This window comes from Falco peregrinus, chromosome 5 (genome assembly GCF_023634155.1).
Source record: "Falco peregrinus isolate bFalPer1 chromosome 5, bFalPer1.pri, whole genome shotgun sequence".
NCBI lineage: Eukaryota > Metazoa > Chordata > Aves > Falconiformes > Falconidae > Falco > Falco peregrinus.
The window spans coordinates 106,383,630-106,406,781 of NC_073725.1; the positions used below are offsets into that span (position 1 = coordinate 106,383,630).

At 35.7% G+C, this 23,152-nt stretch overlaps 1 protein-coding gene across 5 annotated transcripts in view; it reads right to left on the reverse strand.

Annotated features, from left to right (window-relative positions):
- CACNA2D3 (calcium voltage-gated channel auxiliary subunit alpha2delta 3) overlaps window positions 1-23,152 on the reverse strand; it is a 468,281-nt gene that overhangs the window by 354,294 nt on the left and 90,835 nt on the right. For all 5 annotated transcript variants that reach the window (XR_008747525.1, XR_008747527.1, XR_008747526.1 and 2 more), the window contains one exon: window positions 14,002-14,118. Coding sequence is in view for 2 of the 5 variants with exons in the window: in XM_055806468.1 (XP_055662443.1) it covers window positions 14,002-14,118 (117 nt within the window). In the remaining 3 variants the exon portion in view is untranslated. The remainder of the gene's footprint in view (window positions 1-14,001; window positions 14,119-23,152) is intronic.

Genomic DNA, 23,152 nt, shown 5'->3' on the forward strand with positions numbered 1-23,152 from the left:
GTACTACGTAAATATTCAAAACTGTCATCTGCAGCCAGGAACAGAATATAAGGTACTGCCATTTTCTCAGAGATGAGTTCTGGTTGAAACAGACTAACAAAATTTGAGTATTATTACAGTAAAAATCTACCTACTTTTCATCATCCACTCACATCCATCACCAGCCATAGTATTACCTGTAACTGAGTTTCACCATCCAAAAAGAAGACTGGGGAAAAAAAAACCAAACCACACACACAAAAACCCCCACAAAGACCTCAGACTATTTTAAACCCAAGTCAGCTCTCTGTTTTTATATTTATGGTTTTGCACATTGGCGTTGTATTGATCTAGATCCGAGGAACTTGTGCTTCACATCATGCAATACTCTGAGGTTCCTCTGAACGTTGCTTTGGGTTTGCACAAAGGCGACAGGCATCATCTGCATGGTTTACTTCTCTGTGCAGAAAAGTAAAAGCTGCAGATACAGCATGTGGTTGTGTCTGACATCATATCACACCGACCTGAGCTCAGGAAACAAGATGATGAAGGCAAGACAAAAGCCAGAAACATACAGCATTTTGTAATTTATTTTTTTTTTAATTAAAGATTATACTAGCTCCCAAAGAACTGTATCCTAAGCTCAACAAACTACTTAGTCTTTCAAAAGCATAGCATTCATCTAATAACTTCTGAAGTTCAGCTCTTCAAGATGTTTACAGAATCACAGCAATGAGTCTATGTTATCACAACTTATAGTATCAGCATGTAAAAGACATAAGACAGAGAGTCCAAACCACTCTCCAGCAGCAGTCAGCAGTGCATGCTGAAGAAAAGAATTTAAGAAGCAGGACAAAATTTTTTTTATTATTATTTTTTTTTTTTTTAGTAAACCATTCCAGCTTACGGCAATCAGTGGGCTTCTTGAGTTAAAGGTTGCCCATCAGTACATTAATTAGCCACCTATAGACTCATCTTTTATGACTTTATCCAACCCCTTACTCAACTTCAGTCAAAAATAAAGATCAAGAGGTTGGTGATTTAATTTCTAGATCACAAGCATGGAATTCTTTAAAACCAAAAGGAAAATAACTGTAACTGTTCCCATTTCTATAATGATTCAGTGACATTTACATGAAAATTGCTTCATTCACAAATCAAGGCACTATTTCCATTTTTATATGTCAAAAATACTTGCATTAAAAGCAGATAATTTAGTCTTCTTAGAGCCATCTCAAAAAAAAAACCAGTGAAGTAATATTTTTCAAGTGTAAAAAAGTAAAGCTCCATAAATATCCTTAAATATAAAACAAATAAGATAAATGCAAAATTAATGACTCTAGAATTACTAATTTACTGGCACATTTACAAAGTGCTAAATTATCATCTCACCACAAGAGATGGGAAACAAGTGATGAAAATATGATTTTCCTGACAAAACCCACTTTTTTCAATATAATGATAAATTACAGTATAAGCCAATCCTTTTTAATTACAGATTTTATTCTTGTCTGCTCAGTGTATTGAAGAGGACGAGATCCCGTCATTGCGCTAGCCCCAAGGGATACCAAAACAAAAAATCCCACTGATGAAACCAAGTGAGGTATAAATTATCAAATGAAGATGTTTACCAGTGTTGTCCCTTAATGTGTCTCCTTACCTATGCCAAAGTTTTATGAACTAAAGTGGGTTTAAATACTGTCTTACCCTTACGCATAAGAATTAAAGAATTAACCTCAGATATTCTGCAAATATTTTCTGACACATATAAAAAGTTACCCTGTGGAGGAGGTTGTAGCATATAGTCCATGCTATGATAAATCCGAGAAGGGTGACATGGATATACATGAAATCTCTAAGTGCATTTTTCTGCCACATAGAGCTTGTGCATTTTTCTGCAGCATAACTTGCTTCTCCAATTCCAGTTTGTTATTAAAACAAAGACTTGCAGGTACAGAGCAATTATTCCATTTTTTTCTTGCATATAATGTTTCTGTTTCGTTTTTTCATTGCACTGAAATGACCCATCAGAAACGCAGGGCACAAGATTTTTCTATGATGTAGTATTTCTGTAGTGCTTTGTGCCACAATTGCTGTAATTTAACCTTTATAATAAAAAAGATTCGTCAATAAAACATCAGTTTATAGTATTAGTTTGGAACTGTTTATTTCTTCCACGAAACACCTTTTTTGTTCTGATTTACTCAAACAGTTTATCCTCCTGGAGTACTTGCACAGCACTGCCAGAAGCAATCATCCAAGATAGGCTGCACTAGCTTAAAGGACAGAGAAATGCATTTGATCCAAGAATACATAGCTGTATCTATTCATACAGACAGCAAAACAAGTTATAAAGTGTTTTCTATAATTTATTGTTTGTTCCCTTCAGTGTAACTTATTTTAAAACATGTACCAAAGTTAATGTGGCATCATTTCATGGTTTTGAAATCAAGATGCTACCTGAAATAAATGACTGCACTGTTCTATCAGCACCAAAGCAAGCACCAAATGACATTACACTTAAGAAAGAGAACATGAGCTATACCACACTCTTCCCTCCAAACATGATATATCACAAAAACAAACCTCACATTTCTGCCTCTCCACCCACCCCATGATTTTTAACTTTCTATCATCTCAAAATAGATATCTCAAGCAAACGTGTCACCCTCTGTACCCACCCTTACACAGGCACACTGCAGTACTGCTTCACAGAGCTGCGGTCCTCAGCTGTATTTTCCAAAAATCCTAATTCTACAACATTAACGTTTTATGATCCTTTTGTCTGTGTACATGGAAAGAATTGCCTGGACATTTTCACAAAACCCCACATTCAGAGTCCACCTCCATCTTTTGAAGTTATCTGAAATCTGTTAATGTGTCATTTTTAAGCACATATTAATCAATTAGTAAAATTGATTAACAGCAAGGCTGTGTTTTTAGTAGGATTCTTTCCACCCCTCCTATCACCCCTAAAACTGATTAATCTCCAGCGTCAAGGACTGAAGTACCATCAGAATTTGAGCACTATGAGATTCAGGCTTCAATGGGTTTATGTTGTCCCTGGGATGTTGCCCTTCTGCCCAGCAAAAGCCTCAAATCTAACAACTGGTATGTGCCATGCATGAACCAGTTTGCTTTATTCCCTCAGAAATTGAAAATTTAAGTCTTTTTTTTTTTTTTTTTTCCCTGAAGCTCTAGAGACTGAGGTTACTAATTTGAAACATTTTTGATCAGACACCTACAGTTTGAGCTAGAGAGATCAACTTTCCGCAGCTAACATACATAAGAAAATAGTTATATATGGGTTGGAGGAGGAGATGTTCACGTGCTATATGGGATGCAACAGCAAAGAAGTGTGAGCACAGTAACACACACATCACACCTGAAGCATCTCATTTACACAGAAGTAGTTGGACAATTTCCCTAAAGAGTTGTGCAGCCACCACAGAGCTTAAAAAAAACAAACACACACAGGTGGTTGCATACGGTATTAAGCCATCACCACCATCCCCATAAGGAAAAGAAAAAAGCAGCAGTGTCCATTATATGATCCTACCCCTCCCTGTCTCCTATCTCCCTCTCGTGATTTGCTGTTACAAGTATTTATCAACTCGTGCAAAGAACAAAATCTTAATTAATCTAAGCGAAAGCAAACCCCTCAGGGTTTTTGTTTTGGGGTTTCTGGACTCGATAAATCTTCGGTCTTACAATTCCCAGACTATTCTGCACAGCCACACAAACATTTGCTGCATGTCAGTAGAGTGAAAGGAAAAGTAACGGAGAACAGAGAGGAGCCAGCACCTGTGGAAGCTGGTGGGGAGACTTCTTTTTAAAAAGCTGCTGCCAACTTGAAAGCACATTGAAGCACACACTAGGGCAACTCAAAAAGCACTAACAAACAAAACTTGAGCTTTTTTCTTGGCATTCATCAAAAGGAAGATTGCTTTTAAGCATTTGAAGTTCTAGTGACAGCATCGATCTGTTATTTTATTACAGTTGCACTTCACACAGCTATTTAAATACAGTTTAAAACTAGAATAGTTAACTAAACACTGCAGTCAATCTCAAAAAAAACCCCAAAAAACTCTCCGCTTTTCCAGGAAAAAAGCTCAGCATCTACACTCTCAGACTCCTTTTATCTCGCAAAAGCGTTTCACATAGCACCAGGTCAGTCATGATAAACCTGAACTGGTTTACTCAAGTCAGAATTGTAACCACCTGAAATTCAATGCTGTTGTGAAGAGTTCCTCTTCCCCACCTTCACTGGAAGGTGTCTGAAGCAACCAGAGTGCCTGTGCACGCAACCAGCGCGCTGCCAGAGCCCATCTGGCTTCCCAGTCTTAAAGAAACTCTTCAGCTGGGGGAAAGAGCACGGCAGGTTTGCTGTATAAATCAATAAAGCATAGTTTATTCAGATAAGAAGATAAAAGTAACTAATGTGCAGGGAAAATAAGATGAGGCAAACCACTTTTGAACCAGTAAGTGCTAAAAATTCAAAAGGTGAGAGAGAAGAGAACACACTCTGCTGACCACCTCTGTGTACATTTGGAATACATTATTGACTGTTAGCAGATACAAACAAAGCTGAATGTATTTTAGATTAAGCAGGCAACTTCCTACTTATTTATACTAAAATCAAATAAACCCCCAAAAAGTGAGAGTGAAGAGGATAAATGGGGTATTTCCCCTCGGTTATGCATGTAGGAGGTTCTCTCGCAGCAGTGCTCCAGCAGCAGTTTAGACTAAGCTAACGTACCTGACCTAACACCACCCACCGGAATTGCTATCACAAATAAAGAGCAGGGCCAAGAGTTAACAGTCTTACAAAAACACTAATGAACTCTCTGCATAGCTCTTTTCATTTAATTTTGAAGCATTCAGAAGCATTTAAGAGCTACACCGAGCTGGTAGTCTCTCCCCTACTCAAATTATTGATAAATGACAATTCATTAAATCCCACCAAGAAAGCTTTTGCCAGGCTGCTCCTTACTACTGCTCTTAGAGTTCCCTGACGTTCCACAGACCGAACAGAACTTTGGCATCATCCATGTAGTAAGAAAATGAGGCAGTAGCTTGAAAACCCACTCTGTAAAAACGCCAGTTACACCAATTTGACCATTATTTTTGAGACTATAACTTTTTTTATTATGTAAGCATTAAATTGAATGTGTGTATGGTTGTGGAAAAAAGGCTAATGCTACATGAACAGCGAGCAAGCTACAGGGTGTCTTCTCAAGAGAATATTTATAGTCAGTAATAAGTATCAGTAAACACTCTAAAAGTGAGCTGACTGAATATTTGTCATTCATTTTTTTATGACATAGAAGTAGCAGTATTTATAAAATTTGAGAATCTTTTATAGTTCAAAAACAGATTTAATGACATGTATTTGCAATATGAAATAAGAATTATGATAAAAATTGAACAGGTGACAGCTGTGCAAGTGGAATTAAATTTAATTATAATGCATTACTATTTGAAGTGACTACTTTAAACCACACATCGAACAGTAAGTTGGACAATATGACTATTTTTGTTAAAATAATTAATGTTAATGTAAAACATTGAAATATGCTAATACTCTAAAAAAGCGATAAGAAAGAAGGATACATGAGGTTAATTTATCCTACTTCATTCTTCCAAAATACATCATTGTTTCCCTTCTGGTGTGTGGAAAGTATCTCAAAATTATGGCAAAGACTGAACGTTACGTACTTTTGCAATGAAGTCTAATACAAGAATTATTCTGTGAAGTGGCTGGTTTGATTTTTCTCTCTGCCTGTACTTTCAGATAAGTGTTCTATATTTGAATGCACTATCTCTAAATACTTTTCACTTCTTTTCTCGGTACTGAAGATGAAACCATCATAATTGTCTCCAGCAGCAAATGCTTTTAAGTTTCCTCTACAAGTCTTTCTTTCCCCCTCTGTTTTCTGAAGAATATTTCTCCTTTTTTCTAAGTGAACTTCCAAAAGAAATTAACTAAATTTTCTAAGACTGGCTAGACTGTGTGGACTGTTGTGTGGTTTGTTTTTTTTTTAAATACACAAACATGCCAGAGTTTTAAAGACAGCCAGAATTCAAAAGCATAGTTCACGTCACTTCATTTGTTGTAGATATTTATTTCAAGTTGTACCAAGACAATGAAAGCTCCAAATCTGCAGAGCCTTAAAATTGCACATTTAGGAAACAGTAGTTCCTAGATACTGCATGTACCAGGTTATGCACATAACTCCCTGGAAATCTTCACAGATACATATCCCCTAATCTCCTAAGTGTGATCAACATGAATGACTGCTGCTTGCTCAAAAACAGTACCTAGCAACTTCGTTGTTTGTTTTGGGTTTTTTTGTTTTTGTTTTGTTTTGTTTTTTTAATACATATTAGTACTCAGAAACCAAAAAGAGAGAATTCATTTTGAGCAGAGAAAAATAAGGCTGATTTACAAAATTCTTTTGATCTAATTAAAGTCTTTGCAATAGAGGCATTCCTGAACTGTTAAAAAAAATATTATTAAACAGTAGATGAAAGATCTCCTTGAAGATTTTGCTGGTTTTCTTTTCATCCTGTGGAACGTAAACACCAATGAACTCAGTATGCATGAGAAAAAGCAAAGGAGTTTTTCAGGTTTTGCCTCTTCCCCCTGCTACTACCTGCCTGAAGAACAGCTTTCTGTAGACACAGCTAGCCTGGATTTCAAGACATACAAGAGTTAGATAAAGACTTAATCACTGCACTCAGGCTCCCTGCTATCGTTCAGAGGGGCCTACAGACAAAATCCGTAACTTCCATTAAACCTATCAATTCCATTACACAGGTAGTACAGGTACAAGATAAACTTGTACCCTTTCCCTTCATTTCTTTTGTTCACCAGCAACATAACCAAGGACAGTCTGAGCACTCATATTGCAGCAATGTGATGGGAATGGATGTTAAGGATAAGAGCAGCCCACCTAAGGTCCAATTTAAAAAACAACAAACACACAGAGAAAAACCCAATACCCAACTTCCTCCCTTTTCAGAATTCATAGCAAATTATATATGTCTTGTGAAACTCAAAGAACTAAAAAGGAAAGAAGCAATATGAAACCCAGCCAATCGGCACCAGAATAGGTTTGCTAATGCTTCATTTGTCAAAGACCCTAACTTCTACAGATTTAGCAAAAGCAATCCTTAAGCGCAATGGTAATAAAAAAGAAAAGTATTTGCTGTGCCTTAAAATATTCTTCAAACTATGACTATCAAGGTGATGTATTATGCTACTGAATACTCCACTGACTGTCAGTGGATTGCTAACCATCTTTTCATTTTCTAGTGCAGTCTAATTTGCCAAAAAGCAAATAAACTCTTCATGCATTCACAACATCGCTTACATATGAAGACTAGTAGAACTATGAGCAAAATTCAAATGATACTACAAGTAACTAGAAACAATTACAGTTAAAATACTAAATGTGAATACAAAAATACTGCTGAAAACCTTTAATTTGTTGCCACTAATTAACACAATTGTACCCATTTCTCCTTTATTCATTAGGTCTTTATTCTGTCATTTAAAACTATTTATAGTGACACTGGGCTGATTCACCATAATCTCCTTCTACCCACAGCCATTTATAATTTTTTCCTCCAGTAATTTTATAAACTTAATGGTGGTTGTTTGTTTTTTTTTTTTTTTCATTTCCATCTGCTGATAAAAACAACCTGTCTTAATACATTAAAAAAAAATATTAAAAACACAGAGGTCAGAATAGCACCCATTGTGCAGCACAGTTTTAAAGAGTGCATCTTGACACTCATTTTACTTCCTTCTAATTCGGCAGATGCAAATTAGCTCAATGAGAGAAAGTGGATAGTGAAAAAGTATTATTCTACATTTCAAAATAGTGAACCTTGCAAAGTAATAAGTTTTGACATTTAAGGCTTTTCTATCTTCTACTATACGAATATGAAATAGGAATGATTATTTGCTTCTTTTCTCAAAAATGCCATTTCCAATCTAGCCTTGATCAAAGTGATAGAAAAATCAAAATAAAAATACAGTGTAATAAAATACACAGTGGATATTGAAGACAGTGTACATTTAAAAGTGCCAAAAAAAATAAGTTCAAAATTCACTTGGAATATTCCTCACTGTTGCCTCAATTTTTCTTTAGGCGCTGTGGGAAGCCACCATTTTTCAATTTCCAAGTCAACAAAAGTAAAATCCAAATTCTAAACCCCACCATGGAAAAATGTTCTGTTCCCAGTAAATGTTGTTAATTGGCATAATGGCATAGCAGCAACAACCTCAACTTCCCTGATTTTAACAGTTTCTACAAAAATGCACAGTATGCAGGAATGTAAACTGGAAATTTTATTCCAGCAATCCTTAATTCACAGACTATACATTAAGTAGTAAAAAGGCAGAAAATAATGGAGACTGCTGTTATTTTAAAATCCCACTTAAAAACACAGTGGAAGGAATAGCAAACAGATGACTTCATACGTAATAATGTCTGCACTAGAGACGCCAGGCTATAAGAAAACAATATACAATGAACCTGGGACACTAGCAATGTCTTGTAGTATATTACATTTGATATATTTGATTTTTGATATCAAAGTTAGTTAATTATACCGATGAGAACTAATCTGAGCTGTAAGGTGCACAAACGATCCAAAGCCTTGCAGTTCCTATGATGGTCTAGACCACAACAAGGCTAGCCACAATTGGCTCAATAACCTGCTGAGGTAGCCCTGCAGATTAATATTTCCAATTAGAGTTGAATGATCCTTCAACAAGGCATGTGTGTTAAATGTATGTTCAATACAACATATTCATTCAAGCCAGACTAGTTTTAAATTTAGCAGAGTAAAAATGTTATTTTATTTAATTCCACAGATATACTTCTCCTGTATTCAGTGCTGTATCTGCTTTGGTCACAGACATGCACACACGAAACCAAACCACAGCTCAATGGTACTAAGAACCTAAATCCAAGACTACTGAGCAGAAAGGTGCATTTCTTTGGAGTTTTGTTTTGTTTTTAATCCTTTACCGCGTTCCCATTTTCCATATATCACCACATTTATTTTTTTTCCTCTACCTCTCAATCCATTAAATAAACCTCCTATAATTTATTCAGATCCCTTCTACATCAACCCTAGTGCTCTTTCACTGCACTGTGCTCATTCTCCACTCCTTTTGTATAACTGAGTTTTCTCTATCTTTCCTCAGCGACGTGCAGGCTCTCCTTCCTGTAACCTGTCCCTCATTCTGATGACACTGGCAAAAGCGACAAGTTCAATGTAAACAGGGGTGGGGGAAGGAAGGCAGTCAATAACATCAATTGAAAAGCATGACAAAAATTATCCACTCTAAGAAGAAAAGCCCCCAAAAGATTACACAAAACCTTTCTTATTAATGAGAAAATGTGAAATAACAATACCTTTCTAAAACTTGAATTTTATTTAGTTTGTTTTCTGTGATTACACTTCTGTACAAGTTCAGTGGCATCAACTGGAAGCAACAATCTTAAAGTCAATGACTGAAATAACTCCTGGAATAGAAAGACATTTCACAATGGGCAAGAAGTCTGCGTAGTGAAGCGTCTACTTTCAAAATCCAGTTATAAATGCCAACCTTTAACCAACCAGAAAACAAAAACTAACTTCTGTGCCAATGTCTCTGATCAAATGGGGAAGAACTTACCATTAAGTTACACACCAAAAACTAGTTAAATTCCAAATACACCAAAGAGAACCTTAAAGCACTTGTGGGTGGTTTAAATAAAAGCTACGTTCATTGACTACAATATTCAGTATGAATTTTTTACTGAGCTTTCATAAATAAGTCTATTCAGAGAACTGCAAAATATTACTATTTAGAAAGAAAGAAAATTCCTTTCTTTAGGACCTTTCACTCTCAGCTTTAGATTACTTGCCATGATCCCTGCGTTCATCCAGCCAAGTTCATTTTGCACTCACCAGCATACCAGTTCATTTATTTTAAATAAAAATGAATTTATTGATCAGGACACCAATTTACCAGTATTTGCTTGGAAATCTGTGGATGCAGTACATATAGTTCAATACTTTGCTTACATATATATCTACATATACATGCAAAAAATCAAGAGTAAATTGCATCTGTCGATATTACACCTATAAACCTCAAAATGCATGTGTGTAAAGATACATACCCCCATATATATATGTACAAACCTCTATGTATATGTATAAGTACAAACATTTCAAACACGTACATTACACTTTCTTAACTGTGCATAAACAATACCATACTAACAGTATCTGAACACAGTTTAAAGACTGCTGTAAAAATCATCACTGGAAAAAAAATCCATTTCTCTTCATTGCAAATGTTTGTTAAATGTAAATGCTGATATTCTATTCCTTGGAAGAACGTTTGTCTGCATGTAGAATTTCATGATAAAAGGCTTTCAAGTCCCAGGTTTCTCTAGATAAACCCCACTGGCTTACTGATGCATGAATGCACTGAAATTGAATTACTGTACAACAGCAATTACTTTTCACAGTACAGTTATAATGAGAATCAGCTTCACAATGAACACCAGGTAGCTACAGTAGGAAAAGTTAATAAAAAAGAAATCTCTTATTTGCATTTTCCACTGCAGCAATAAAAAGGTAGTTTTCTCAAAGAAAAATAATCCTTAACACTCGGTTTGCCGTCTTACAAGTACACCAACAATCACTTTCACAGGATTATCTTTACTTGCAAAGAAACACTAATGAAAATAGAAATTTAGCTGCATAGCTAAAGTTTTAATAATAGCTCTCTGAATATTCCCTAATAACTTATTTATGTTTCATTTTGCTTTGTTTTTCACTTCCCTCTATCTTCCCTTGACTTTTTTATACCTTTAACTAGGAAAGTCAAAAGCACTAAATGAATAGTTTTAATTCCACCTGTTTTTCTACTATCAAGTTAGTAGCAGCAGTCATTTGTTACTGAATGTTACGTCATCATGCCCTATTCCTTCTCAGTTTCAAAATTAGTCACTAAAGTATCATAAAACTCTGAAATATTTTTCTTAAATTCTAAAAAATTATAGCTAACTTAATTTAGACTGATCAAGCACATTTCCTATGAGTGAAATCACTACAAGTCCAAGAAAACCAACTGAAGCAATGTCACAAGCGACAGTGGATTATGCAAGACTCTCAAAGGGTTTATTTGGGTTTGGATGTAAAATTAAACCCACTGCTTAAAAACACAGGAAACATTTCCACTTAGGCCACTTTACGGGCAGTAAGATTTTTCCAAACTTGAATGTCATAGTATTAAAGGCAAATCGATACATGTACATTTGTCACAGCCAGAAACAAAGCACCAGCAACATTGAATGAAAAGCACTCTTCAGTGGTTTTAACTGAAATCTTGTCACAAATATTTCAAAATAAAATCTCAAGTTGCCTCTCTGAAACTCAATCAAGTAGGGCAGTATTAGGAAGGAAATGGTTAACAGGAATATCCTGAACTGACATAAATCTAAGGTAAATAGTGAACACTGGGGAGGGAGGGGGAAAAAAAAAAAAAAAAAGTAGCTTGTAAGGGTTTCCATCAGTAAGTAGATGACAAAAGGTTATATAATTGGTTTAGCACTTTCAGTTTTCCATTTATTTTATGTATCTGACAGCACAAAAATAGGACATTCTGTGATAGGATAATTGCATACTGAAGGGTAATTCAAGCAGGCGATGAATATGATAAAAATCACACTGAACCAACTAATCACTATGAAAAGCAATGAGATAGAAAGATAAAAATTCAACCAGAATATAAAGGGGGAGGAGGGAGAAGAGAGTTCAAATGTGATTAGGAGATTTTAACAAGTTAATGTGTTTGAAAGCATAAGGCAAAACAAAAAAAAACCTGAAGGCCTTTCCAAGCCATCCGATTGCCATATTTCCAGGTCTTTCTTCTTGACCTTTTCAAAAAATTAATCATTTTATATACTTTCTGAACAGTTGTCACAGATTGCTACATCTGCTAAAACCTGAAAAAGTATGTTGATTAAAATGTTTTATCTACAAAGTATTGTAAATTAAACCATGAATTTTGTTGTCTACTTAAAGCTGATTTAATGAATGGCGCAGAGTAACAACTTGAGGTAACAGCGCTGGAACACGTTTTCTGAACACTTGGAGCTGAACCCTGGCCACGGTCACTCCATTATTTCTAGGGCCAAGAGAGATTTTGTAAATTAGTACTTAACCCAATACCAGCATGAGCGTATCCTAAAATATTACTCTATTTAGGTTTCAGTGCTCTTCGTACAAGTTTCCATCAAAAGTTTATGTCAAAATCCTATTATTTTAGAGGCAAGGTGATGCAGTATTACTTTGTCTCAGCATGGAGCAGAGGCCTAAGGTCCACAGGAGCTTTGTAACTCCTGTGTTCCCTCCCCAGATATGAAAAGAAAATTAGCTATGATGTACCAAAGATGGAACTCATGCAAAACCTGAACTGTACCAAAAGGGGTTGTACTTATCAGGGCATAAAATAACTAAGCACTACTCACTACCCAGAACACAAAATATCACTTACTAATCTCTAGTTAGCAAGATGAGCCACATTATATTATCATGCAAAAAACAGTAACTTCATTGGAAGGTGCACTAAACAGATCCTTTTTAAAAAAAGAAGTCACCCTGTCCAAACCAAGCTTCTAGCTTCCTTTTCAAAGATGGAAACCTTCCAAAGACAGGTCTGAATTTCAGTCATTTTTTCCGGCACTAAAACTCTTTCACTCAATACGACATGCATGGTTTAACTTGACAGAATTTGGGCTTATTTTTAGCCAGAGCATGGTGGTCTACATTGGTCCTATATTTTTTTTCTCCCCAGATAAAACCACCATTTATATGAAGAGGCCAAACCATTTAAACACTCACCAACATTAGAAAACATTTGTTAAAAAGCTCTAATTGAGAGGGAAACCGCCCTTCTCCAGTAACACTCCACATTGATGGAATAGAGCTCCTCCAACCAGCAAGTGTACAGCTTGCTGGCCACTTTTTGTGTTAAATGAGTGCTGCTCCAAGAACATTTTCTTCACATTGTTATGATCTCAGGGCAGCAGTTTTCCCTGCTAAGGAACAAGGAAAACAACCCCCTCCAGGGTCAATGTTCTGCAGGCTTCTGGAAGCTGTTGCACATGTCTTAAAGTTCAGTTTTTCTCTGAAAACAGACAGTAAAAATAGCATTGCGGGGTTCCATGTTTATTGTCTTTCTCTACTCCCCTGCCAAGTGTGCTCAGTTTACAAGCTGAAATATGTTTTCCTTCACTGCCAGCCCAGAAAATTCAACCTTTAAAACGTAGCCAAATTCCTTCCTCCCTTTTGCACCATAACAAATAATAAAAGGCTGAATGTGAAATTGTATCTGCAGTTGCACAAATGGAATCCCTGTCCTTTGTGTGATGCCTTCAGCTCCACATGTTGAGATACAAAGACCTCCAACTCAATTGAGCAGACAAATCTGGCTAAAATAGAGTAGCTGGTGGCAAACAGCATCACCATAATGTCCCATTAGTTTGTTGATATAGGTGATGTAACAGGAACCAGTTACATGCAGTCGCTTAAATTTCTAGCAAAGAATAATGTAAAATGAAAACTACAACAGGAAAAAAAAACTGTTATCCTTTAGGACGTGCACGTTACAATGAACTCCTATTCAATACAGTAAAACACAGAAGTTAGAACTTTTTTAATGGTAAATCTAGTCTAATAAGACACTAAATCTACTGCAAAAGAAGGATCAGAATGGAGAGCCAAAAAACCAACCCCACAGAAACCTACAGATGTACCAAAAGCTCAATATAGATACTTAACGATCATGAAGTTATCTTTAGAGTAATGTAGGACTTTACCACAATTAGAGGAACTTTGGATTTAGTTCCATTTGAGGTATCTGCATCTTTTTCTAGATTTGAACTGAAGGACAGTTATTTAACTCAGAAGAATCCCTGCAATACAGATTGATTCATTGCTTACCCGTACAGCTTCAGACTTTTTATGAAACATTTCTTCCATATTCTTTGCTAACTTCTTCACAAGCTGAAGGCCATCGATTTCTTCTATTGCAACATCCTTCTCATATTCTTTATATTTCTGGAAGAAAAAAAAATATGAAAAAAAATTAGGGAAAAGCTGTTCACAGTGAACTAGCCAAAACTTTGACAACTAATTATTAGTTTCATATTACACTTTTGCTGACATTCTTCATTTATTTGATGTTTATTTGTGTGACAGACAGCTGCTTCATGCCAAGAAGCTGTCACAGGGGTAGAACTGGGTTAGAACCAGAACTCCATTAAGAAAACTTAACAAAAATATTTATCTTGTGCGCTGTAGGAAAACGATAATTCCCCTTCACGTTTAAATTACCCCTCCCCACAACTGAACGACAGCCAAAAAAAGTAGTAAAAAATTCTCATATCCCATCCAAAAATCATTTAAAACCAGTGATATGCTTGGCAATCCACTGCGCTTTTGCAACCTAGAATCCTCCTCCTCCTCTTCAGCTGTACTTCCTGTAAATGTCTATTTCACAAGCTTTATACAATACTTACATTATTAATACTTATGCTACAAGGTTATCTAGACATTCTTAACTTCCCATGCAAAGAAACCCCCAAACAAACCACAAACGTGAGCCTTTATCTGAATGCAAGCCTGAAAGTATCCTTTATACAGTATGGATGAGCACTACCTTATGCTCCCTTTTCACAGTATGAATAACTCTCAGGCTGACTAAACACTAAAAACATATCCAAAACAATTTTTATCCTCTATTTTCTCCATATCAACATTTTTTCTTTATCAGCATTTATAATAAATCTTGTAAGAAAGTAACATACAAAACCCAAAGCATTTTACACAGAGTACATTCCTCTTTCCCATGTCATCCCACTACCGTGTGTGCTCTCAGAGGCGATGGCTTTCAGTCTAATTATCGTTTTCTTATATCTATTTAAAACACGTATAGTTGTGATGAACTAATCAGTGCCCATTACCGACCCCTTAACCTAGTCACGTACTTGTATCTCCACAATCCTGCAAGGAAGATGAAAAGCAAACCTGGCTTCTACCAGCTTAGCCCTATGTGCAAAAAATACCTTCCAAACCTCTAAAGCAGACTCCTATGGCAGCCCACAGCACAACATTTGAGTCAATAAAATGAGCTTAAAAAGATTCATTAAAATTTGCCTTTAGAATTATTATCTCCAAACCTTGTATAACTCCAGAGAAGGAAGGATAAGGGCATCAAAACCAGTGGCTCTAACCACCTGGATGAACAATAAAAGGATCAAAACAGTAAGTCAGGACCAGTCATGTCCTGGCAGGTGACGGAAGGGCTGTATTGTAAAAGCGCACCTGTGCATATTGTACCCATTTCTTCTGACAAACCTAATTTTCAAGGCAAAGTAACACTTTGGACTTGATTTAAACTTTATATTTCTCTGTAAAAACTTGTGCAAACATTTGGATAAACAAATAATATTTGATAATACATATTTCCTATTTCATAATAGGGTTACCAAATACAAAGTTGTCAGTAAATATTTAGGACAAATTTTTTTATATTGTCATTTCAGTAAAAATTTCATTTTTTCCACAGTATTTCCTCCTACGAGGCTTTAATCTATCTGAGATTTTAATAGTAGTCTAAACAATCTAAGAAACCTCAAGCAGACCACCCTGTATTTTTCTCCCAGGAGGTAGGAGGGAAGATTTGATTTTTCCCCCCTTCTTGGTCCATTTAAATGCCATAAGCAGAGTTCCAATTTCATTAATGCCATTACTAAACTCACTAACTCTCCACTCTGAAAAAAATAATTTATGATTGTACAGTGATTTGTCTAAAATAGAAAAAAAAAGTCTGGGTTTTTTTTAATTTGCTGGAGAAAATAAAAGAACACAGTAGACTAGAGGTAAATGTTATTGTAACAAACACTAACTATGATAAAATGTAGTAAATTAAGACTAAATTGAAAACATTCCCAGTTAATTAATGATGTCAAAGTCTGTCCATGTCCCACAGGATTTGAAGCTTTGGAGAATTTAAAACAAATGAAACAAAATGCACTGCCATGAATAACTATCGTATTTATTATGTCAATAGATCAAGTACAAATTTGAATCACTTATTTCAAGCTTCACAGATCATGCTCAACATATCAAGCGCTGATAAAAATGGTTTCCTTCAGACTTGACCTTTGAGTTCTTCGAAAGTATTCAAAAATGCATCACTTCAAGGGATTATTTTCAGGTCATCTGATTTATTGATTTAAGCTTTGACATCAAGTAAAGAAAACCAAGCAATTATTCACGTCATTTGTCTGAAATCTGTTGAAGTCGACAAATTTTCTAGGCACACAGAATCATACCATGTAGTCTATCAGGCTATTGTGAGAACATATTAAAAAGCCACACGTCCCAGTTTTGAGTAACTGGTGCTTTTGAAAATGAATAACAACTTGCACTTGAAATAGACAGCAATTAACTGATAGTTTATGATTTCATAATTATGCTAGTTCACAGTAAATAAATTCATTTTTCCTAATTTAAATGCCAAATTTCCATCATAAAAAAAAAAGTTGGAGGAAACAGAAAATATTAAGTTCTATTTGAAAAGACCACACATCTTGCATGGTCCATGTCTAGTCAATTGCTGGAAACCTTCAAGAACATTTGAAACAAACTAGCTAGAAGTACTTACTCGATCTGCAAGACATTGGCAACCAAGGGGTTTACACAATATGTATTTTACATTCAGTATTTCGTTGCCATAAAAATACTTCTATTATTTTTTCAGCCATCCGTGGAAGGTTCCAAAACAGGAGAAATTATGTGGTTGGAAAACACACCAGCTGTTTTTAGTATCCTTGTGCTCTAGTGATTGTGTCCGGGGAGAAGAGGTGCCAGCTTAATCTCTGCATGTCTCTGCACTTCCTCTCGGTACTCAACATGCATAAGGCTGGGAATTGAGCTTCAAGCTAGAATCTGGTTGATTTTATAAAAAAGATCAATGCAAGGAACCTGAATCACAGCACATTGTGGAAAAAACGAAAACACAATAAATTGTAACAAAGGATGTCATTAATAATGGATTCTTTCCCTTTCACTGCAGAGGCTGTCTGACCTCCAGGCCCTCCTCATTTCCCTACCACTAGATTTTTACATATTAAATTTGATTTTAATTTAGATAAATTAGCTAAACCTGCAAAGTCATAGTGCCTTGGAAATAAACTTGAAATAGTTTAAGTAAATTACTTGTTCCAGTTTAATGTAATCTTGAGAAAAAAGCAGCGTGCCACTACAGCTGCAATTAAGCAAAATGCAATCATGGGCAGTGGTGAAAAAAACCTAGCTTCTGGGCCAGGCTGGCCTTTATATTTCAAAATACCTTGTAGTACTGCTGCTCTGAATGGCTCTTCCAAGCAATGCCTTAAAAAGCCATTTCCCTCCACTATAAAAAAGATTAGGTTGATGATAAAGTTTCTTGGTTTGGTTGTTTGTTTGGTTTTTTTTTATATGAAACACTCAATTTAAAAATATTCTATATTTTTTAGAATATATTTATATTATTTAACATATGACTAAATATATTTATAAATATAATTGTATATATTAAATTCTCATCAACATTTGTTACATAACCAATAATATGTTTGTGCTATTATTAAAAGAAAACAGCCCTAACTTTGCTATAAATAATTGACTTGCATAACAGAAGTGTATGAAAAGTTATTCACAGTTGGATATTTCTTTCAATAAGTACATTTCCAATTGCCTGGAAGATCAAGCAGATACAACTTCTGATTTGGTGCATTTTAAAAAAATACTTGAAATGCTGATTCTTTCTGCTTGCAAAAATCATTTGGTAAGAAATTCTTCAGAGAGACAAGAATGTTCATCATTTGAGAAGCAGACAAAAAATACGTTATTCCTTCAGTGCCTGTTTTGCCAGATCATTTCACATAAATGACTGGGAAAGACAGACAGTACTTCACTGTCAGAACTTTTAACACTTTCCATGGATTTAGAGGGCAGGGTGTGTGTGTGTGTGGTGTGTCTCTCGCATGGTAAATGATCATCTAGAAATAACCTACCACAACGCAATCTATACAACACAGGTCTGAAGCATTTAATGCAATTGAAATATTTGGCATTGAAGCAACAACACCACATCCCCTTCCAACAAAACAACTCAAAACCAAACAAAAAAATCCCACACCAAAACACATGCAGCCTGAGTGACCAAGGCAGGAAAAGAAACACACTCTTGAAGCAAAACAATTTCAGCAAGATACCATCTGTCAGCTACAGCTTAATTTTTTTTCTCCTTGTTTTTTTCCTCCAGAGAAACATCTCAGTGTTCCTATTTGTATCTTCTCCTATCAACCCTTATCAAAGTCAAGATAACTGCCTTTATGCTGGATATAAAAATCTTTCAAGTTACTTACAAGTGTGTGAACAGTTCTTAGTCTTTCAACGAGTCTGTGAATGCCTTGCACATGTGCAGAACACTAACAACCATTTATGATGAAAGTTCTTCCCACTCCCTGGGATTCTCAGAGCCAGTAAATACCACTACCATCCTGATTAAAGAAAGGTATTTACTCAACAGGAATTCCATAATAATCCTTTAAAATTAAACTGCTGGTTTGTGTTACATATTAGGAAGTGATACACATCTCAGGTGTATTCATAACCATAACTTGCATAGTTGTACATAATTTACAAACATTCCTATTTGAGAGGTTGTCACATACATGTTAAATGTATATGTGCATATATACCTTTTAGTTTTATAATAGAAAAGCAGAACCAGCATGCAAATGAAATATCATTTATACAGCCAATCTATCCATTGCTTTATTTTAAAAAAAGTATGCTTACTCCATGCCATTTAAAAAAAAAACAAACAAACAAACAAACCAACCAAAAAAACCCTAAAATAAATAAAAAACCAAACATGGAACAAAATAAAAAACACACCAAAAACAATTTCAGATGTTCAGGTCTGAACATGGCATATGTAAAATGAGATTACAGAAACACACACTTTTGATTAAATCATCAACTTTATTTCAGTTAATAACTATTACCCAGTGGAAAGGCTGTGCTACGTATTGCCTGAACCATTTAAACTTGCTTCAGATACTCTGCCATGTCAGTCCTAACCGTGACTGCCTTTGGTGCAGAAGTGCTGGTTTGAAGTGCCACGTGAGTTAATGGGCTTGTGAGAACTATTTCAGTGCCTATATTTGAGATGCCCTGACAAACAAATGTAATCAAGGAATGAGTCTGCAAGGCTGCAAAACATTTACAGCTAACACTATCTGCAGCTCTTACTGTGGTTTCTTTAGTTACAAATTCAAAACCTGTGTCAGTCTTTCTGAGAGTTAACTGAGAGTTCTGTCTCAGTTAATTTTTAACACATAAACCCACGGATTTCTTTACTAATGTTGACTTTCCCACCCAAAGTAACACTGGATTTTTAGGTCAAGTTCTAGAGTACAGGGATCAGTAGGTTGATAATAAACTACATTTTATGCATCAAGAAAAATGTTTTTTCTTTCACTAATCTGTTCTTCATTGCAATCTAAAAATAAAGCTCACATTCATTTTTTAATGCTCTTCTCATTGTGTAATGATTTTTTTATGTGTATGTTATTAACACTACTGCACAAAATTTAAAACCAATGGTAATTATTCAGGGTGTTTTAAAAACACTCCATTTTACACTTTGTGGGTTCCGGTTTTGTTTTTTTAAATTAGAAAACCCAAACCCTAGAATTTATGTGGAGCAGCTGACAATGTAGTCATATTAAGTGCTGCCTTACACCATTAACATTGCTGTTGAAATTAAAGGAGCTAGTCACAGAGCAAGGCTTTCCACTATTAGTAAAATACAGCTCTGAGCTTTTCAATCAAACCTAAGAATATAAATTGCTCTTGATATGGAAAAACTATCCCAGCATTTTATATGACAATATTATTTTAAAACAATATCCATGTTCAAACATGGACACAAACAGTGAAAGTTCAAACTTTATGCGGCTCAAGCTCTTGCAGTGCTGTACCACACATCCCTTCTGCATGAGATGGTAGAGCAACTCCCAGCAGAAGATTTAAAACTATACAGCACAGCCTCTAATTGCTTCATTAGAAGTAAGGGATCACTAATTATATATGTGCTGTTAGAATAAACCTGAATTTGGAGCCAAATTTAATGCAATCTCCAGAATTACATGTGCATGTGAGTGGGAGTCTGAGCTTTTCTATGGAGCAGAAGGCTATTCAGATGGCATTACCACAGCAGACACCAAATACAGATGGTGCGCTCTGATAGACTCATCTATGAATCTCTCCCTCATAAAAAAAGGGGGTTGTATTTTCCCATTATCACACTGACCCCATGGCCGTGTGTTTTTTTTTTAAACTAGAGTGCCACCGTTACGTTATTATCTGGTCTTCCTTACTCTAAAATGCATTCAGTGGAGCAACTTTAAAGACCTTAACAAAATAAGTAATAGTAAGAGTGGGGTTTATTATGCTGTACATGGCTGGTGAGCATTTATAAATTAAAAATTATTTTAGTTCAGAGCTGGTATAGAGATTTTCATCCACAGAGCTCTAAGGACTTTATAAAAGGAGTATCTATGATAATCACCATTCTGTACACAAGGATATTGAAATATACATAAATTCAGTGACATGCCCAATGTTAGACAACAGTTCAGACCTACAAAGAGAATGAGCTCCCTTGGTTACTCATCAGAGCCCTGCCCAATACACTACAGATAACTTTGTTAAGTTCAGCTTGATCTGCATGGAAAGATGAGTCATGACAGCAGACTTCTCACCTTGACATTACAGAACTCCTTGATAATTGGGAGTTTGTGTTACACCACATTACACACTCCTATTAACCTTTACTGAACCTCTTTGTGTTGATGAAATCCATCAGCAATGACCAGTGTGATGACACACTCATTTTCTTTTCTGCACAGAAATTTTTATTCACTTCATCAAACGACTCCATCGAGCTCTACATTAGCCTGTCACGTTTGACTCTTGCCACACACTGGTGTCTGAGGAACTCCTGTTGCCTCAAACTCATATTTAGTTTCTTCATACAATCACTTTGAAATGCAAAATATTGAAATATTTGTTGCATACTCTTTTATTATGATTATTGCCTTAAAGCTGTACCTGGTATATTGTAGCCAAAGATCAGCTACCCTGGGAAAATTGTTACCATCAGCAGACTTCACAAGGATAGTTACTGCTTTCCTTGCAAAATCATTTACACACGATGTGTCTTACAGTCATTGCAAGGGCACTATATCCCCAGCATATTTAATCTTTACACAGATAAGTGCTACAAAACCCAATCAATTAAAGCGTTAAGCTGAATGGTAATCAAAACCAAACCAACCAGCCCAATTCCTGACTTAGCAATATTCTTCTGCCCTGTCAAAGGTGTCCATACAAGATATTTCCTCAAACCTTTGCACAACTAGACATGTAGAGGTATACCACATAAACAGCAATAATGGGAAGTCTTAAATATATATATGGTTAAAACAGCTGAACTATTGTGGAAAAATACAAGCTACTCTATTATATAGACTATTTCTCATCCTAATTAAAATTTAAAAGCAGAAGTCACAGTGGTAATGCAAAAATTATAACATTCTCTAATAAATAAAAATATAAAGAAACACCCTTCAGGAGTTTCAAATGCTTGCCTTTAAGACTAACACAGTACTGCAATTTTTACTTGAACTAGTTAATAAGACTCCGTCTAAACAAGCATCACCAAAAATGGGTGATCCAAATAACAATCTCATTAGGGGATCTAATTCTAAGCAGTTGAACATAAGTCAGGAATATGCAACCATCTTTCCCTGTACCAGATTTGCTTTGGGTCAGGGCTAAGCAGGGTAACAAAAAGTTCGAGGATGTTTGCCTTGCTGCTGCCTCCAGAAGCCAGTGGCACAGGCCAACGGGACTTCAGAATCTTTTGCAAGAGTGCCAGCTCACCATCTCTCCTGACTATAAACTCAATCATACTGAAAATGGTTGAAAAAGCAAATTACTGCCTTGTAAATTCTTTCAGGCATCTAAAACATCTTCACAGGCCACTGCAGGTGCTTTAAGAACAAGTTAACCGAGACCACTAAGAACCGCTTTAGAAAAAATTTTACAGAAACTATATAATTATATGTACCTTTGCTTCTATTTTAGAAGAGAACATAAAGCCTTCATTTAAACTAAAAAACATTCTAGAATTGCCCTAGTGACTCCTTTTTCCATAAAGACATACTTGATACATTTGAAAACTCACTAGAGTATTTCACATGAACTGCTTTAAACAATGAACAGAAACCCCACAGGTACAGATTTGTAGCGTCACAATATGGCTCAGAGGGCAGGTTCATCCAAGGCAAAGCCATCACTATGTTTTCAGGTAAAAGCTAGTATATTAGAAGCATGTACATCTAATCTGCTCCTCACAAAAGTAGGAAGAAATGTGAGAATGCAATCCTTTCATCCTGGATAGTTATCCTGAGACACTAAAGATTCAGAAGTAGGAAAACCCGACTTACTATTTTCACCAATTTCTCAGCTTGGATGAGACACTACAACATTTTTCTTTTGTACACCAAATGGCATTGGTCTTCTCTGAAAGACTTGATAGTTACTGGAAGCAAGGACAACCAAAAGAGACAGCTTGCTTTTTGCTGTAAGGTTACGGGCTATATCCACAAACTAATTCTTTCAATCAGACTGTCTTTATAATGTGAGGGGGGTTTTCTTATTACGATTCCTTTTATCACTGTCTGTCCCTCCGTATTGTTCCATTTCTGCAGATCCATGCCTGCCTTGCACCCAGTTGTTCTTCTGGGTTTCAGTATTTTCATACTTTTATTAGACAATGCTTATTTTCCATCCCAGAAAAACTAGACAATTTTCTCCTCACCTTCCACGGTTGCCCCTAAATGAGCAATGAAATAAAATGAACAGCAAAGAAAGCTAAAGCAAAGTGGAACAGAGACACAAGTACTGAAGTGCATTCTGAAGACAAACCTTTGCCTTGCAATACCCATGTCATGTGACAAGATTTAAA